This window comes from Argentina silus (assembly GCF_951799395.1).
Source record: "Argentina silus genome assembly, chromosome: 6".
Taxonomy (NCBI): Eukaryota; Metazoa; Chordata; class Actinopteri; order Argentiniformes; family Argentinidae; genus Argentina; species Argentina silus.
This window is the reverse complement of record NC_139660.1, coordinates 14,183,867-14,197,988: the sequence shown is the minus strand read 5'-3', so window position 1 is coordinate 14,197,988 and position 14,122 is coordinate 14,183,867. Positions and strand designations below refer to the sequence as shown.

The 14,122-nt window shown below is 44.6% G+C and overlaps 1 protein-coding gene across 3 annotated transcripts in view; it reads left to right on the top strand.

Moving 5' to 3' along the window:
- Positions 1–14,122, top strand: part of LOC310805970 (arf-GAP with coiled-coil, ANK repeat and PH domain-containing protein 2-like) — a 38,692-nt gene that overhangs the window by 21,278 nt on the left and 3,292 nt on the right. For 2 of the 3 annotated variants that reach the window (XM_083671878.1, XM_083671880.1), the window contains 14 exons: positions 212–286; positions 5,219–5,331; positions 6,027–6,078; positions 6,590–6,690; positions 6,936–7,041; positions 7,557–7,765; positions 9,017–9,086; positions 9,305–9,399; positions 9,537–9,739; positions 10,734–10,826; positions 10,957–11,192; positions 11,692–11,801; positions 12,266–12,376; positions 12,501–12,562. In XM_083671878.1, coding sequence (XP_083528004.1) covers positions 212–286; positions 5,219–5,331; positions 6,027–6,078; positions 6,590–6,690; positions 6,936–7,041; positions 7,557–7,765; positions 9,017–9,086; positions 9,305–9,399; positions 9,537–9,739; positions 10,734–10,826; positions 10,957–11,192; positions 11,692–11,801; positions 12,266–12,376; positions 12,501–12,562 — 1,636 coding nt within the window. The remainder of the gene's footprint in view (positions 1–211; positions 287–5,218; positions 5,332–6,026; positions 6,079–6,589; positions 6,691–6,935; positions 7,042–7,556; positions 7,766–9,016; positions 9,087–9,304; positions 9,400–9,536; positions 9,740–10,733; positions 10,827–10,956; positions 11,193–11,691; positions 11,802–12,265; positions 12,377–12,500; positions 12,563–14,122) is intronic. The other variant, XM_083671879.1, reaches the window with a different exon arrangement.

The window sequence follows — 14,122 nt, the reverse complement described above, 5'->3', positions numbered from 1 at the left end:
TGAGGTTCAATAACTTTTTGGAATGACTGAGAGTATTGTATTTGTTCAACAATAAAAAAAATAATCCTGAAGAATACAATTTGCTTAATAATTGTGCCCGCAGTTTAGAGATATTATATGAGGTGCTTTCTCTGTGCTTGAAAGCCACTAGTGCACCTGTCTAGGCAGCAGGTAGCTCGATATGCTCTAATCATCGGCTTATGTGTTTCAGTTGGACCAGCTGGTAGTGGATGCAGCCAAAGAGAAGAGGGACATGGAGCAGAAACACTCCACCATCCAACAAAAGGTACTGAGCTGTGTTGATGGTCACACACACACACACACACACACACACACACACACACACACACACACACACACACACACACACACACACACACACACACACACACAGAGTCCCTCCCTGTCCCCATCCTGAGGAGCTCTCTGAGCCCTGGCTCTATCCTAATCTGATGGGAGTGGATCCTCTGCCTTCAGCCATAAAGCCTTTCTTATTGCACTCCATCCTTCTCCATGAAAGGATCAGCCCTTTTAATTCTGCTGGGGTTTTCACAAAAGCTCACCCATACCCCCTAGTTAGTAACTCATTTCTTCTTCATTTATTTATGCTCACTCTGTCTGTAGTGTAACAAATCAATAATGATCAGCTATTGATGATTTATTTAGTGTTTGTAAGGAACAGTTAACAATTTTCTAACTTGTGAAATTAATCTGGCAGGTGTGTAATGTGATCTTTACAAAGGTGATCTCATGCAGTCACTGACACACACATGCATTATTGAGGACAGATGGAAGGTCAAGGCTCGCTTACAAAACAACAAAGATCTGTTTCAGCATGGCCGTGCCACGGCCCATTAACGGCAGGGTGTGTGTGTGTGTGCGGTGGAAGATGTCACCAAAAGAATTTCCTTTAAAACCACAATACCTTGTGTTGTCGTGTGAAGGAGTTCATATAAGTCTATGGCAACGATCTGATTCGAGTGCCGAGTCCCCAGTTTTTGGGAGGTGTGAGCATTGCGTGCGTGCGTGCGTGCGTGTGTGCATATATTAGAGAGTGGATATTTGTGTGCTATGTGTCTGCGTCTCGTTCTATTTTTGTGCGTGTGCAGTATCTAGAGAGCAGCAGCTTGCTCTCCAGCAGTGCCACTTCCAGGACCCCTCTCATAGGCGGCCGCTGCCAGCGTCCATGCCAACTTCCGCTCGTCCTTGAGCACCTTGTGATCCCAGTGCCTTCCCTCCCTCTCTCTCACCCCCTCCCTTTCACTAGATGCTATTTTTATGTTGTCTCGCTCCCTCCCTTTCTCCTTCGCTCCCACCCCCCACTTCTCTCTCCCTCCCCCCACCTCTCTCCCTCTCCCCACATCCCTCTCCCTCCCCCCACCTCTCTCCCTCTCCCCACATCCCTCTCCCTCCCCTCTTCTGTTTCTCCCTTTATGTATCAGCAGTTCTAACCAAACCTCTCCTCTTTTCTCTTCTCTTCTCTCTCTCCACACTTCTCAGGCTGCTCTGCAGGTAAGCCCTTTTTCCTCTCTTCCTTTTCTCTCCTGTTTGTGTTTCTGTGCTGTTCACTCTGTCTGCATGTCGACTGAAGCCCCCACTGTAGTTTAGTAAAACTCACCTCTAAAGCAAAACCGTCAGGTCATTCATATGTTTTACAGGAGACAGAGTGATGATATGACATGATAGGACCAGGTTTAAGAGGACTCTTTTTGTCACGTGTGTGCACATTAAAATGAATGCATGCGAGTAGTGATGATGGATCCCAATCATTCCATGAACCTATTGTATTTCTGATACAGCACATTGAATGATCTAGTTGTATACCTTACTGCAAAAGGGGATTATGGATATTTGGCTCAAGCTTATATCAATCTGTATCATGATAGGTGCTCTGATGACATGCCTAAACATGTTTCCATTTCCCTGGGGTCTTCAATGTGTTTAGCATGCCTCATACCTGCCAGTGAATTATTAAACAGGCGCACTAATTGCCAGAGGACATTATGGTGTCACAGTTGTCCCATAGGACAGAGGGAGGCTTTTTGGGGTAAGATCATCTCTTCAGCTTCTCATAGGCAAAGGCCCTGGAAAGGGTTAATTTAGATTGTTTGCGATTTTGTGCATGCTGCAGCAAAACATTGCGTCTAGATACACACACACACACTCTCACACACACACACACACACACACACACACACACACACACACACACACACACACACACACTACTCACTCATCCATGTTGTGTGAGAGGGAAAGCTGAGTACTCAAACAGGAGTTGTATAAATGTTTCATGCCATAACTACTCTGCACAGGGGTTTGGTTATTCTAACCTCATAGTGTCAGCAAGAGCAGGCGTGCATCGACCTGCACTCTCACACGCGCACAGTGCTGGTGACCTTCAGATGGTGCTGGGGCCTTAGTGGAAGGAGGAGGGGCCAAGCTCAGGCAGCAGTGGTGACGAGCGTTAATGATGGCTACACACACTCAGGGTGGAGCGGGAGCAGGAGCTAGTCAGCCAGTGTGACAGGGTACTGTCAGTGAGAAGCTGCGTGGGGACATAGCTAACGCTAGCCATCGTCCCTGTGACCAATTTGGGACACTGACACACCTGTCACAGACATGAAGATCTTCAGCAGGTTCCACTATGTGTGGTATCTGGTGAGTGTGCTACAAGAGGGGGAAAAAATGTGTGTTTGTTTATTTATTTATAGTGTGACATGGCTCTGGCTGTGTTCTCTGGTGGGCTGTGTGTGTTTTAAACGATCTAAAATGGTATGTCAGGAAGGCGAGTGTCTCCTCTTTCTCAGTTTCTCAGGCTCTCGTTCTTTCGCTGTGACTTTTTAGGAGGTGACAGAGGTTGACACACCTGATGGCCGCAGCTTTTGCGCTTGGAGGTCCACCTCTGTATGTAGACATTATTGATTTTGATGTTGTGTTCATCGACCCCGCCTCCCTCTCCTCCCCTCCTGCCTGCATTTTAAACCGAGTGATTTCATTGTGTTGCTGCACTATTAGCTCATGTAGATGAAGCCAATGTGTGTTCTCATTCTAAAGTACCTCCTGTTGGTTTCATCCTGGTTACAAAGCATGGTTTGACGTCCTGTTGTCTGCTTATGCGTGAGTCCGATTTGTGTCATTACGGGTTTGCCCCACAATCAATGATTGCCTCTGTTGGATAATAGATTTGATTCACCATGTCGAAGCCTGGTTGTATGGCTGTTTAAATGTGTGTGGTGTGGTTTGGTTAAAGTTGCAATAGTTTAGTAGAGGGATGGCGCGTTTTTCCTTATGAGCATTGAATAATGCATACGGCCCAGAAGAGTGTTGACTCTACGCACTAGTTGGGCTGAATTGTACACCATTCTACATGGCTTAGCTTAGCTTCTCCCTTGTGCTTAGCTTCCTCACCTCATGTTATTCTATCAAACCATAAGAGAGCAAGGATATTATGTAGTGTGGGGCAAAGTTATTTTAAATAACAGGTTACATTCTTTGTTCTATACACAGCCATCTATAATGGCACTTTCCATTCCCCTACCATTCAAGAGCCTGGCAGTGCCCCCTGTACCCCCACCCAAAATAACCTCTGTTGTCCTATAGTGTGTTGTGTGTGTGTGTGTGTCTGTCTGTCTGTCTGTTAAGCCATGGGATCCCCAGTCTGAGGTGTTTAGCTCATGGGCCTTTTGCTCAGGTTACAGTGAAGAATCCAATCTGGCTACACACACAGGCTACATAAGCACAGGCCGAGGAAGGGATGATGAAGCACGGCACAGCGGTCAAACTCCCATCAAACACACAGATCGGCTATCAGCCCAGAGAGGCTGACCTCACAGACTCTGGAGTGAGGTTCTGACTGTTGGGTTGCACTGTATGTTGCAGAGGGCAGAATTAATGGTAACACAACCCCAAGTTGTGATTTTTGATCTCAATGTCATCTCGTACCCTCAATCATGAACTAGACCCTTAGCCCATATTGTCTAGGTTATTGAGTAGATCTCACAGCATTTTTCTGGAAAAGCAGCAATATGGCTGAGAGGGCAAGATTTAGCTATTACCATATTACTTATAGCAATCAGATCCTTTCAGATCTGCACATCTGCCTAGGGGTAGGGCTAGGGTTTGATTTGTGATTGATCTTAGAGGATTGGTTGTTTGTGGTTCCAACAAGTTGAATGCCACATTTCTTACCTTATTTGTTATCTTTCTTATTTGTTTATTTCTTATTTGTTATCCTTTCACGAGTGATCATTCACAAGTGCCTAAGGGTTACAGTAGGGGCTAGGGGTCCATTTGGGACTGATCTGAGAGGATGTCTTGTTTGAATATGGTCCATACCTCTTCTGTTTTGAATTCAGATTAAATGGAACAGTTATTTGAGATGGAGAGATATTGTAGTTTATTGGTTGTAAACATAGTCTTTAAATGAGACCAACAATCTCATGATTAGAACAATTGAGTTTGCCTGGCCCAATCGAATAGTCCCAAAATTGCAAACCCTGCCCATCTGGCGCTCCAGTCTGACTCGAAGTATTTTGGAAGTATTTCAAAGTACTTTTCAACCCAGGTGTGGTGATGTTTCTAGAAGGATGCAGTTAGCTAAGCTTGTTAAAGTAACACACCTAGATGAAGAGTCCTGATTGGTTGTGGAGTTGGTATAAAGAGGGTATAGAATAACCCTGACAGTGTGTGGTGTCCAGTGTCCCAGAGGCAGAGGGGGGTGAAGGGTTAGGATAGGAAAGTGTGGCAGCAGCTAGAGAGAGAGAGAGAGGGAGAATCTCGCCCTATACAAGGCCACAGGTGTGAGAGGATAGAGTCAGCTTACAGTCAGAGGAAACAAGAACAAGGATGCCAACGCATTGAGTGACTGTCCATGCTTGTGGCCTTCTCTAAGCCGGTTCGGGCCCTATGTCGTTAAGGCCTTTGTCTCTGTACCAGGGAGGTAGCAGTAAAACAGAGATTGTGCCTCTGTAAGGCCACCTGGTGATACAGAGATGATATAGAGACACTTTAGATGTGTGGCTCCATATAAAGTGCAGAGTCACTCCTCACCTGGGCACAATCATTCATGTTGATTTTTCCGGCACACTGTGAGATGAAAGAAGGTGATGTGTTCTGTCTGAGTATTATGAATTGCAAAAGCGAAACATCAAATGGCGTTGTCAATTCAAATGTCGACTCTATCTCTGTACCTCGCTATCCCCCCCCCCCGCCTCAGGACTTTTCGAATGACGACACCAAGCTGGAGTACAATGTGGACGCAGACAATGGCATCGCGATGGAGGGCTACCTGTTTAAGAGGGCCAGCAATGCCTTCAAGACATGGAACAGGTACCACAAATGTTGCTGGTCCTTTGTTTTCTGTTGATCTATGACTGTCTCTCTCTTACCACCTGAATACAGCTCTACCAGTAACTCATGCTCCTGGGCCCAGACCTGTTATATGTGCATTTCTCCACCCTTCTCCAGAATTACAGTATGCACTTGCGCACTCCCCCATCATGGATTTGAAAGGGGCAAGTGCCCATATTGCTGTTAAATTCATGTGGTGTGCATACTTCAGGAGAAGGGTGGAGAAATGGGATGTCCAAATAGTCCAAGGGGTTGGCTAAAACACACACAGATCTTGAACAATGCTAGTTGCTCACTGCACACCCAAAAGCCTCCCTTCATGCATGGGAATAGTGATCTTCTTTTGCCCTTGATTTAGTTATTGATTATGCGGGTAGGTGATGATGCTTTTTAGTATGCATCAGTCAGGACCAGGTTAGAGGGTGTGCGTGTGCGGGGCTGCGGCTGCTGAATTGGCGTCTCCATGGCGACCAATATTGATTGAGTTTTAGTCACTCCTGTATCTCAATATTAGCCAATTTCCCTTGGCAAAATATGCCAAGACTAGTCCTATAGCAGTGGACTATGGATTTGGAAAAGTCCTGTTTTGGGCCGTTAGATTAATGCTTCAGTTGTTCTCTCACTCATTGATCCTGTCATATGACCCTGGTATTGCTCATGTGATCTCCTTTCAGGCGTTGGTTCTCCATCCAAAACAATCAGCTAGTTTACCAGAAGAAATTCAAGGTAAGTCAGATGGCTGCACACACAGCCCACAATCAAATATACATGTCTTTCACTTCCAGTCCAAAACAGTAGTTCCCCTGCATTTTTTATGCAATGAGGCAACTGCAATTTGGAGCACAGTTAACACAGAATAATGCATGAGATTCAAGATTCAAGATTCAAAGTGTTTATTATCATACGCACAGTAGAAAACATGTTTCCCTGTACAATGAAATTCTTGCTTTGCTGTCCGCAGAATGCCAAAAATATACAATATATACTAAACAAAATGTACAAGATAACGAAATTTAAGGCAGCATGTGATAATAAAAAAGCAACAATAATAATAATAAAACAGTGCAAATGTAAACAGTGCAATTATGCATGAGTTTGTGGAATGGAACAATTCAGTATGCTTTAGAATCTAAAGATAACACATGAAATTAAATTCAAAAAAAAATTGTAAGCATATGTATAGTGTGTGTTTGCGTGTACACGTGTGTGTCTGACTGGTTGTGTCCTGTTCCCTCAGGATAACCCGACAGTGGTGGTAGAGGACCTGCGGCTATGTACCGTCAAGCACTGTGAGGACATTGAGCGCCGCTTCTGCTTTGAAGTGGTGTCTCCCACCAAGTGAGTACAAGTGTGTGTAAACACACACACACACACACAATCTTATACGATGCACACACACACACGTCCTCAGATGTATGCCAATACTAATCACACTGACAAACATAGTATGCGCACATGGAATACCAAGATCACCCAAATACTACAGTCACATTCAACAAATGCATAAGCACAATGCTCACTTGAAAAGCCAATGAGAGCCCCAGGAGCAGACTGATGGATCTATGCCCCCCCGCCCCCTCCAGGAGCTGTATGATGCAGGCAGATTCTGAAAAGCTGAGACAGGCCTGGATCAAAGCCGTCCAGAACAGCATTGCCACTGCCTTCAGAGATAAGGGAGAGGAAGCTGAGGTGAGCCTTCAACAACCAGCAGTCACACAGTATTGTAGATCAGTTACTCTCTGTCAGATATTACTAATAATATTCATATTTAATACATTTCTTCATGTTGTAAATGTATTTTGTTATTCTTCTTTTTTTTTCTGAATGAATAATAAATGATTAGACGCATACCTCACAGATACAGTGTATTTGGAAAGTATTCAGACCCCTTCACTTTTTCCACATTTTGTTATGTTACAGTCTTATTCTAAAATGGATTAAATAATTTTTTCCCCTCATCAATCTACACACAATACCCCATAATGTCAAAGCCAAAACAGATTTTTAGAAATGTTTGCGAATTTATTCAAAATAAAATACTTTCCGAATGCACATGTAGGAAGACATTTCTGTTTTTCACTGTTTGTGAGTGGTTGATGATGTTTCAAGGTAAGTTGGACAAGAAGTGTGTGTGTACACGTCTCTCACCATATTCCTGATCTATGTTGCCGTGTGTGTTCCTCTCTCTCTCCGGCTCCTGATAGAAGCTGGACAGGAAGTCTTCCACGTCTACGGGTAGCCTGGACTCAGGCGGCGAGCCCAAGGAGAAGTCCCTGAAGGGGGAGAGTGCTCTGCAGAGGGTCATGGTCATCGGGGGCAACGCCTGCTGCTGTGACTGTGGCCAGCCTGATCCCCGATGGGCCAGCATCAACCTGGGCATCACCCTCTGCATCCAGTGCTCAGGGATACACAGGTATGGTACCATACATCGCTAGCTGAAATGCATTCAGGCACTGAACACTAAGGTACAAATACTGTGTACCAACATCATTGGCATCACCACGCTCCACAGGAATTCAGCCAAATAGTCAGTCAGTTTATTACAATGGTCAATTGGAATGGAAATGGTATTGCGCCGTTGGCTCCGGATCCAGCTGAATACCTGTGGAGAACACCGTTTAAGAATTGAATACTATTGTTGTTTTACATTTTGCCAGAAGGTATCCCTCGATTGATAAAAGGTCCTTTGATGTTTTCTGTAGAAATTCCATTTGGTCCTGGATAGTATAAAATGTTTTCAGAACTTTGCTTCGAGGAGACTGCTTATGCGATCTCATACGTGGGTTAGCACATATAGTCTTGCTAAGACAAGACAATCTTATTTTCAATTGATTTGTTTTCTAGAAACATTCGACTACAACGGTATGTTTTATATGTTGTGTGTTCACACTTTTGATTGTATGAATAGAATTAAGATGGATAGCTTACATTAATTCTTGTCTAAATACATCTCCTCAATTGATGATTGATGCTCACCTCATTTGTCCAAAAATTTAACAGATGAACCTGTATGCTAGGATAATCTCCCAAAACTATGCTTTGAATACCTAATTATCCAGTTAAGCCTAGAAATTACTTCATGATCACTTAGTTGTGTTGTAAACTCAGGGATCAGCGTACAATACGGTTTGGATCACCGGTTGACCTTCGAAGCCTTGTGATTTCTGCAATTAGAATCTTATCTCATAATTGGGAGGGATATCTCACGCATATAGCATGTCAGGAGGTGTCTCTTACTTAACTAGTTATTTGTATAATTGATTAATAAATCTGATAATCAAAGTCTAGTGTGTTGCTCTCGTTGCTGGCCACAATGTTTAAGAGTATTCCGACTATAAACCAATTGTACTCATTATGAGCCTATGAATCATCTTTTGTTCTATTGGAGTAAGATCAAACTTGTTCGCTAACTATTCTACACTTCCTTGGTGAATCTAAGGTTTGGAACCTCACTTCAGTTGTGTTTTGGTCAGTCAATCTGAGCCTTGGTGTGCTATGATACTACCCACAACTCCCACCTAGTGTCCAAAGCAGAAACCACACCCCCATGAATCACAATGCTCTATGAAGTTACAAAGTCATGTATTTTGGTTATATTTTGAAATTCCATGATGATTTCTCCTCACTTGCCTATTAGTTGCTAACAGGCTCTCTTTGTATGCAGGAGTCTGGGGGTTCACTTTTCAAAGGTGCGGTCGCTGACTCTGGACATGTGGGAACCAGAACTACTCAAGGTGAGAGAAGAGAGAAGGAGGAGGAACCAGAGGGAGGGTTGGGCTAACAGATAAACCCAAGACACATGCTCACACACACAGAGCTTTCCACTGTATCACAATTCCTCCTGGCATTCATGCTATTACTCAGCAAGAGAAATACATACAATTGATTTGTGTAGTTCTGAGGATGTGGCTGGTATGTAACTGTATTGTGTGCTTGTGTGGGTCTTTCACAGCTGATGTGTGAGCTGGGGAATGGAGTCATAAACCAGATCTACGAGGCTCGGAGAGAGGAGCTCGGAGAGAGGAAACCACAGCCAGGAGACCCAAGGTACAGAGAGAGAGAGAGGGAGACTCTGTCTGTGTGTGCACATGTCCATACTGTATGTGTCCCTTTGAAAATGTATCTTCATGAGGCGACTTTCTTCCTTCTCCCCCTCACTGACCTTCTCCCTCTATCCCTCTCAGGCAGGAGATCGAGGCCTACATCAGAGCCAAGTACGTGGACCACAGGTTCGTGCGCCGCCCATCTGACGAGGAGCTTCGCACCAAGGTGGTGTCCCTGAGCAAGCAGGAGAAGAGGCTGAGCAGCAGCTCGGAGCACCTACCCCCTAGACCTCCGCCACCTACACCCAAACTCCGCCCAGCCTCCAACCAGTCCGGCAAGTCAGGTCAGTGCCAACCACCAACTCTCTACCCCGCCTCCTTAAGGTGCACTCTCAAGCTTTTCGTCCTCTGTGGTAGCATAACAACTAACACCAATTGGGACCTTCCTCTTTGACCTTGCACATGAGAAGACCCTCCCCCTTAGTCCTCCAAAGCAAAGACTAACAAGTGGTAGGTCTCATTGTAGAACAGAAACAGAAGCTACAGAGTGTGCCTTTAAGGGGACAGTGACAGAATTACGCCACAGCAACAGAGCAACGGCAGGTCATGCTCAGAATACGTAAGGCACCATGTCTCCCATCCTCTCTGTCTCTCCTCTCTCTTTCTTTCTCTCTCTCTCACTCCCTCTACTTCTCTTTTTCCTTCAAAGTAGCTTAGCCTGTAGTCTAACTGCCTGTGCTTCCATCCTCCTCTCTCTTTCTCTCCTCTCTCGATCCCTCTCTTTTCCTCCGGCTGCTCTGTGCTTCTGGACTAACCCCCTCCCTTGCTGCCTTCCTCCTGCCCCTCCACCTCGTGTCCTTTGCTCTCCAACCTCCCCATTGCCCTTGCGTAGCTGCTGCCGGTGGCTCGGAGGCCCGTCGCGACTCTCTCTTCTGTCCCGACGAGCTCGACTCGCTCTTCTCCTACTTTGACAACTCCTCCAAGCTAAGGAGCAGTAAGTACTAAGGCTCTGTGTTTCGCTCTCCCCTCCATCCATCTGTACTCACCGCTCGGCCTGGCGACTAACACCCATTCCATCCCCCCCTGACCTCCTCATCCTGCTCTCTGAATGGACAATGGACCAAGGGGGGTTTCTTACAAGGTTGTGGTTGATATCTTGTCTGTTGGTTTCATCTGTCTTGTGGTTGCATAGGGAAATGGCCTCACTGGGGGAGGTGGCCACTGTTGTCTGTCTTCTCTATTCACATGAGTCAAATTGGGGTTTGTGTGTGTGTATATTCGTGCATGTGTCAGTGTATGAGTTTTGCAGTCGGTGATTATGCCTCTATTGTCCTGCAGTAAGGAGTGCAGACAGCGGCATCCAGAACAGTGCTGATGGGAGCAGGGAGATGCTGGCCAACACCCCCTCCACTAACAGCCTGACTGAAGCAGGTAAGAAAACACACTGCTCTCTACTCAACATGAGAAGAGAGCCATGTCCTCTCTGTTGCGTTACATTTCTATCTGCCACATTGTTAATGTATCAACCCCTGTAATCCTTCTATTCCCCCCTTCCCAACAGAAGCTCCAGAGCCACCCCCCATGCCCATGCCTGCCACCCTGCCCCCTCCCTCACCCTGCAAGGAGATGGTGGTGTTCTTTGAGCCTAAGGAGTATTCCCCGGGGTTGCAGCTGTACTGGGCCTCTTGCGCCCGCAGCCTGCCCGACATGGCTGAGGCCTTGGCCCATGGCGCTGAGGTCAACTGGGTCAACATCGACGACGACAAGAGGACCCCGCTCATCATGGCCGTGCAGGGGGTGAGAGACGCTAATGCACTTGAATACCAAACATCAGCATCATTATACAGGGTTCTCCCAGCATTTTTGAACTAGGTGGCGCTGGATTGCATTATCAAAACCAATTTGCATTTATTCATGTCAAAATGCGTTTAAAATACCACTAGAATGATGAATCAGCTTTCGCTTTGAACACCAATGACATTGCGAATCAAAGATAGTTACTCAATCATTACTAAATATGTGTTTAATTTGCTTTGAAATGTTTACATAGTGGCGGAGCGAAATCAACAAATTGGCGCAGCGCCCCTTTTACATTCTTTGGGGAGAACCCTGTGATATAAATATAGGCTACTCCAAACCTGTACCCAATCAACATTAAAGTCTGGTTGTGTTTACTGTCTGTAGGAGTTTGACTGTATGTTTGAATGTTCAAGTGAGCCTGTTTGTCTGCACTTGTGTGACTTGTCCTTCTCCCAGTTTCTATTGCCTGTGTTTACACATATGCATACTGTTCCAGGGATCTCTGGTCACCTGTGAGTTCCTGCTCCAGAATGCAGCCAACGTGAACCAGCAGGATGCCCAAGGCCGAGGACCCCTCCACCATGCCACCATCCTGGGCCACACTGGGTTAGCCTCCCCCTCACCACAATACAACCAGTCTGTGTACCACAGTCTCCATCTCCAATTTGTCTTTAGACACAACCTTAAGATCCCTAATCCATACCCATGTGTACAGTAGTCTCACAACAGTATTAAATGCCTTTAATCCTAATCAGATTATCTTACTTCCTAACAACATATTGCTTATTTTACGCTTAATTTGCCCTTTTTGCCTTCAAATGTTTTTTTCTAGTTTAGATTATATTTATTAAAGCTCTTAGGAATCAGTGTCAAGTTTAATTTTACTGTAGCTTGTTTGTTCACTGTGTTTGCTTTGATAAATGAGGGTCGTATTTGAGGTTAATTGTGGTGAATATAGTATACCAAGGGGAAATGTAGTCCCTATGATCTGAATTCATGTTGTGGAGTATGTTATCTGAGTTCCTGGTATGACCCAGAAATTAATTGGTCTTGTTTGATCTCCATTCCAGCCAAGTATGTTTATTCCTGAAAAGAGGAGCCAATCAGAAAGCAGCCGATATTGATGCGAAAACACCACTATCCATGGCAGTGGACGCTGCCAATGCAGACATCGTCACACTGTGAGTGCTATTTTTTTGAACTGTCACTTGGGGACAGTTTGGGTTCAGTTTGGGTTCTGTGAATTAATTAATACTTAACTCCCTAGACCAGTCTCTAACTCCCCTTTCTCTCCTCTGTCCTCAGGTTGCGATTGGCCAAGATGAATGAGGAGATGCGGGAGGCGGAGGGGCCCTACATGCAGTCAGGTCAATACTCTACCAACAGTACCACCGAGATGCAGTACAGGAAGTGCATGCAAGAGTTTATTAGCCTGCAGCTGGATGAGCCATAGAGACTCTAGTATACACCCTTCCTAGTGCACAAGAGAAGCAAAACCACCTTTAACAGCAGAGGCCTAAAGCCCAGCTCCTGTTCACAGTACTGTACTGTGTGTCCAATAGCCCTTTCAAAGAGCCAGGCCAGCCAGGTGTTGGAGAAGCTGCACCCTGTGTATGGAGAGGGGTGCTTGTCTTTGTTTATATGACCGGGTCAAAGCCATTAACCGTACAGCCAATTGTTTTGACTGCTGGCAGAACAACTGTGGCTCAAACAGTTGCTGTTACTTTCAAGTTGTGACTGCTGTTGTGTCTTTTGCGTTGTGGCTGTCAAACAACAGTCATCTCTTGATCAGTTGCTATGTCTGTCGAGCAGCTCTTTGATCTGCTACACAGCAGCAGTCATGACCACGACTCACAATAGTCTTCACTATATCAGGCAATAATCATGACTTTTGAATGACAGTGTTGACCAACAGACTGTTGAGTGGCTAGGGGTGTCTTGCCATACACCAGGTGTGATTAGTTCAGTAATTAACTACCTGAGGGAATATTTATGCACATTCCTGAAAATGCTTATGCAAAATGTCAATATGTTACACGCTTGTATGGTTCCCACAGTGAGTCTTAACCTCCTACGGTTCGTGTTGTTTATTTGTTTTAACGTTTTATCATTATGTTGGAGCATCAACCTGGGGACATTTAACGTATGTATTTTATTTATGCCTAGGGGAAAAAAATATTTTAAAACATTTGCTTTTTTAAGACGACAGTTGGAACCATATAAGCATAATAGTTGCCGTTGTAAATGATATTGTACATATACATTTCTATATCATATTCAGTATTGAGCAGAACAGTAAGTAGAGTTAAAGAACTCAATAATGTAATCCACTGTTTTCAAAACACACTTTGCACAAGGGTGTGTGCCATGAGGCATCCTTGTTTTTATTTTATTTTGTATTGTGTGATATTTTATACACCTGTTTTTAACAGTATTACATCTTGGTTTTTAGTCTACCTGGTAACAGTATGCCAACTGTCCACCTGAATTGAATATTTCAATTGACTGTCCTTAAATGTTAGCTGACACTTTGTTTGGAAGTAATTTAAGTTTAGATAAGGGTTATTAAGATGGTAGAGGGCACCAAAAAGGGAGTGCAATAGTATAGAAAAGTATACCACATATAACCATGTACAGCATTTTACCACATACTAGTTATAGGCTATACTTACTTAAAATAGTTTTAAAAAAGAGACATACAATAAGAATGTGACTAGAAAAATACAAAGCTCACTTGAGTATTGTTGGTAAATGAAATAATGAAATGTATCCTCCCCCCCCCCCCATTTAGCCATTTGTGCCTTTGGGCCTGATGGATAATTTCAAGGGCACAAAAGCACTTTTATTAGCCATCATTGTTCATGCATCGTGATTGTTCATTCAAGTCCTTAGAAGGCGCCTCCTAGTGCTTACTGAAAGTGACTGTA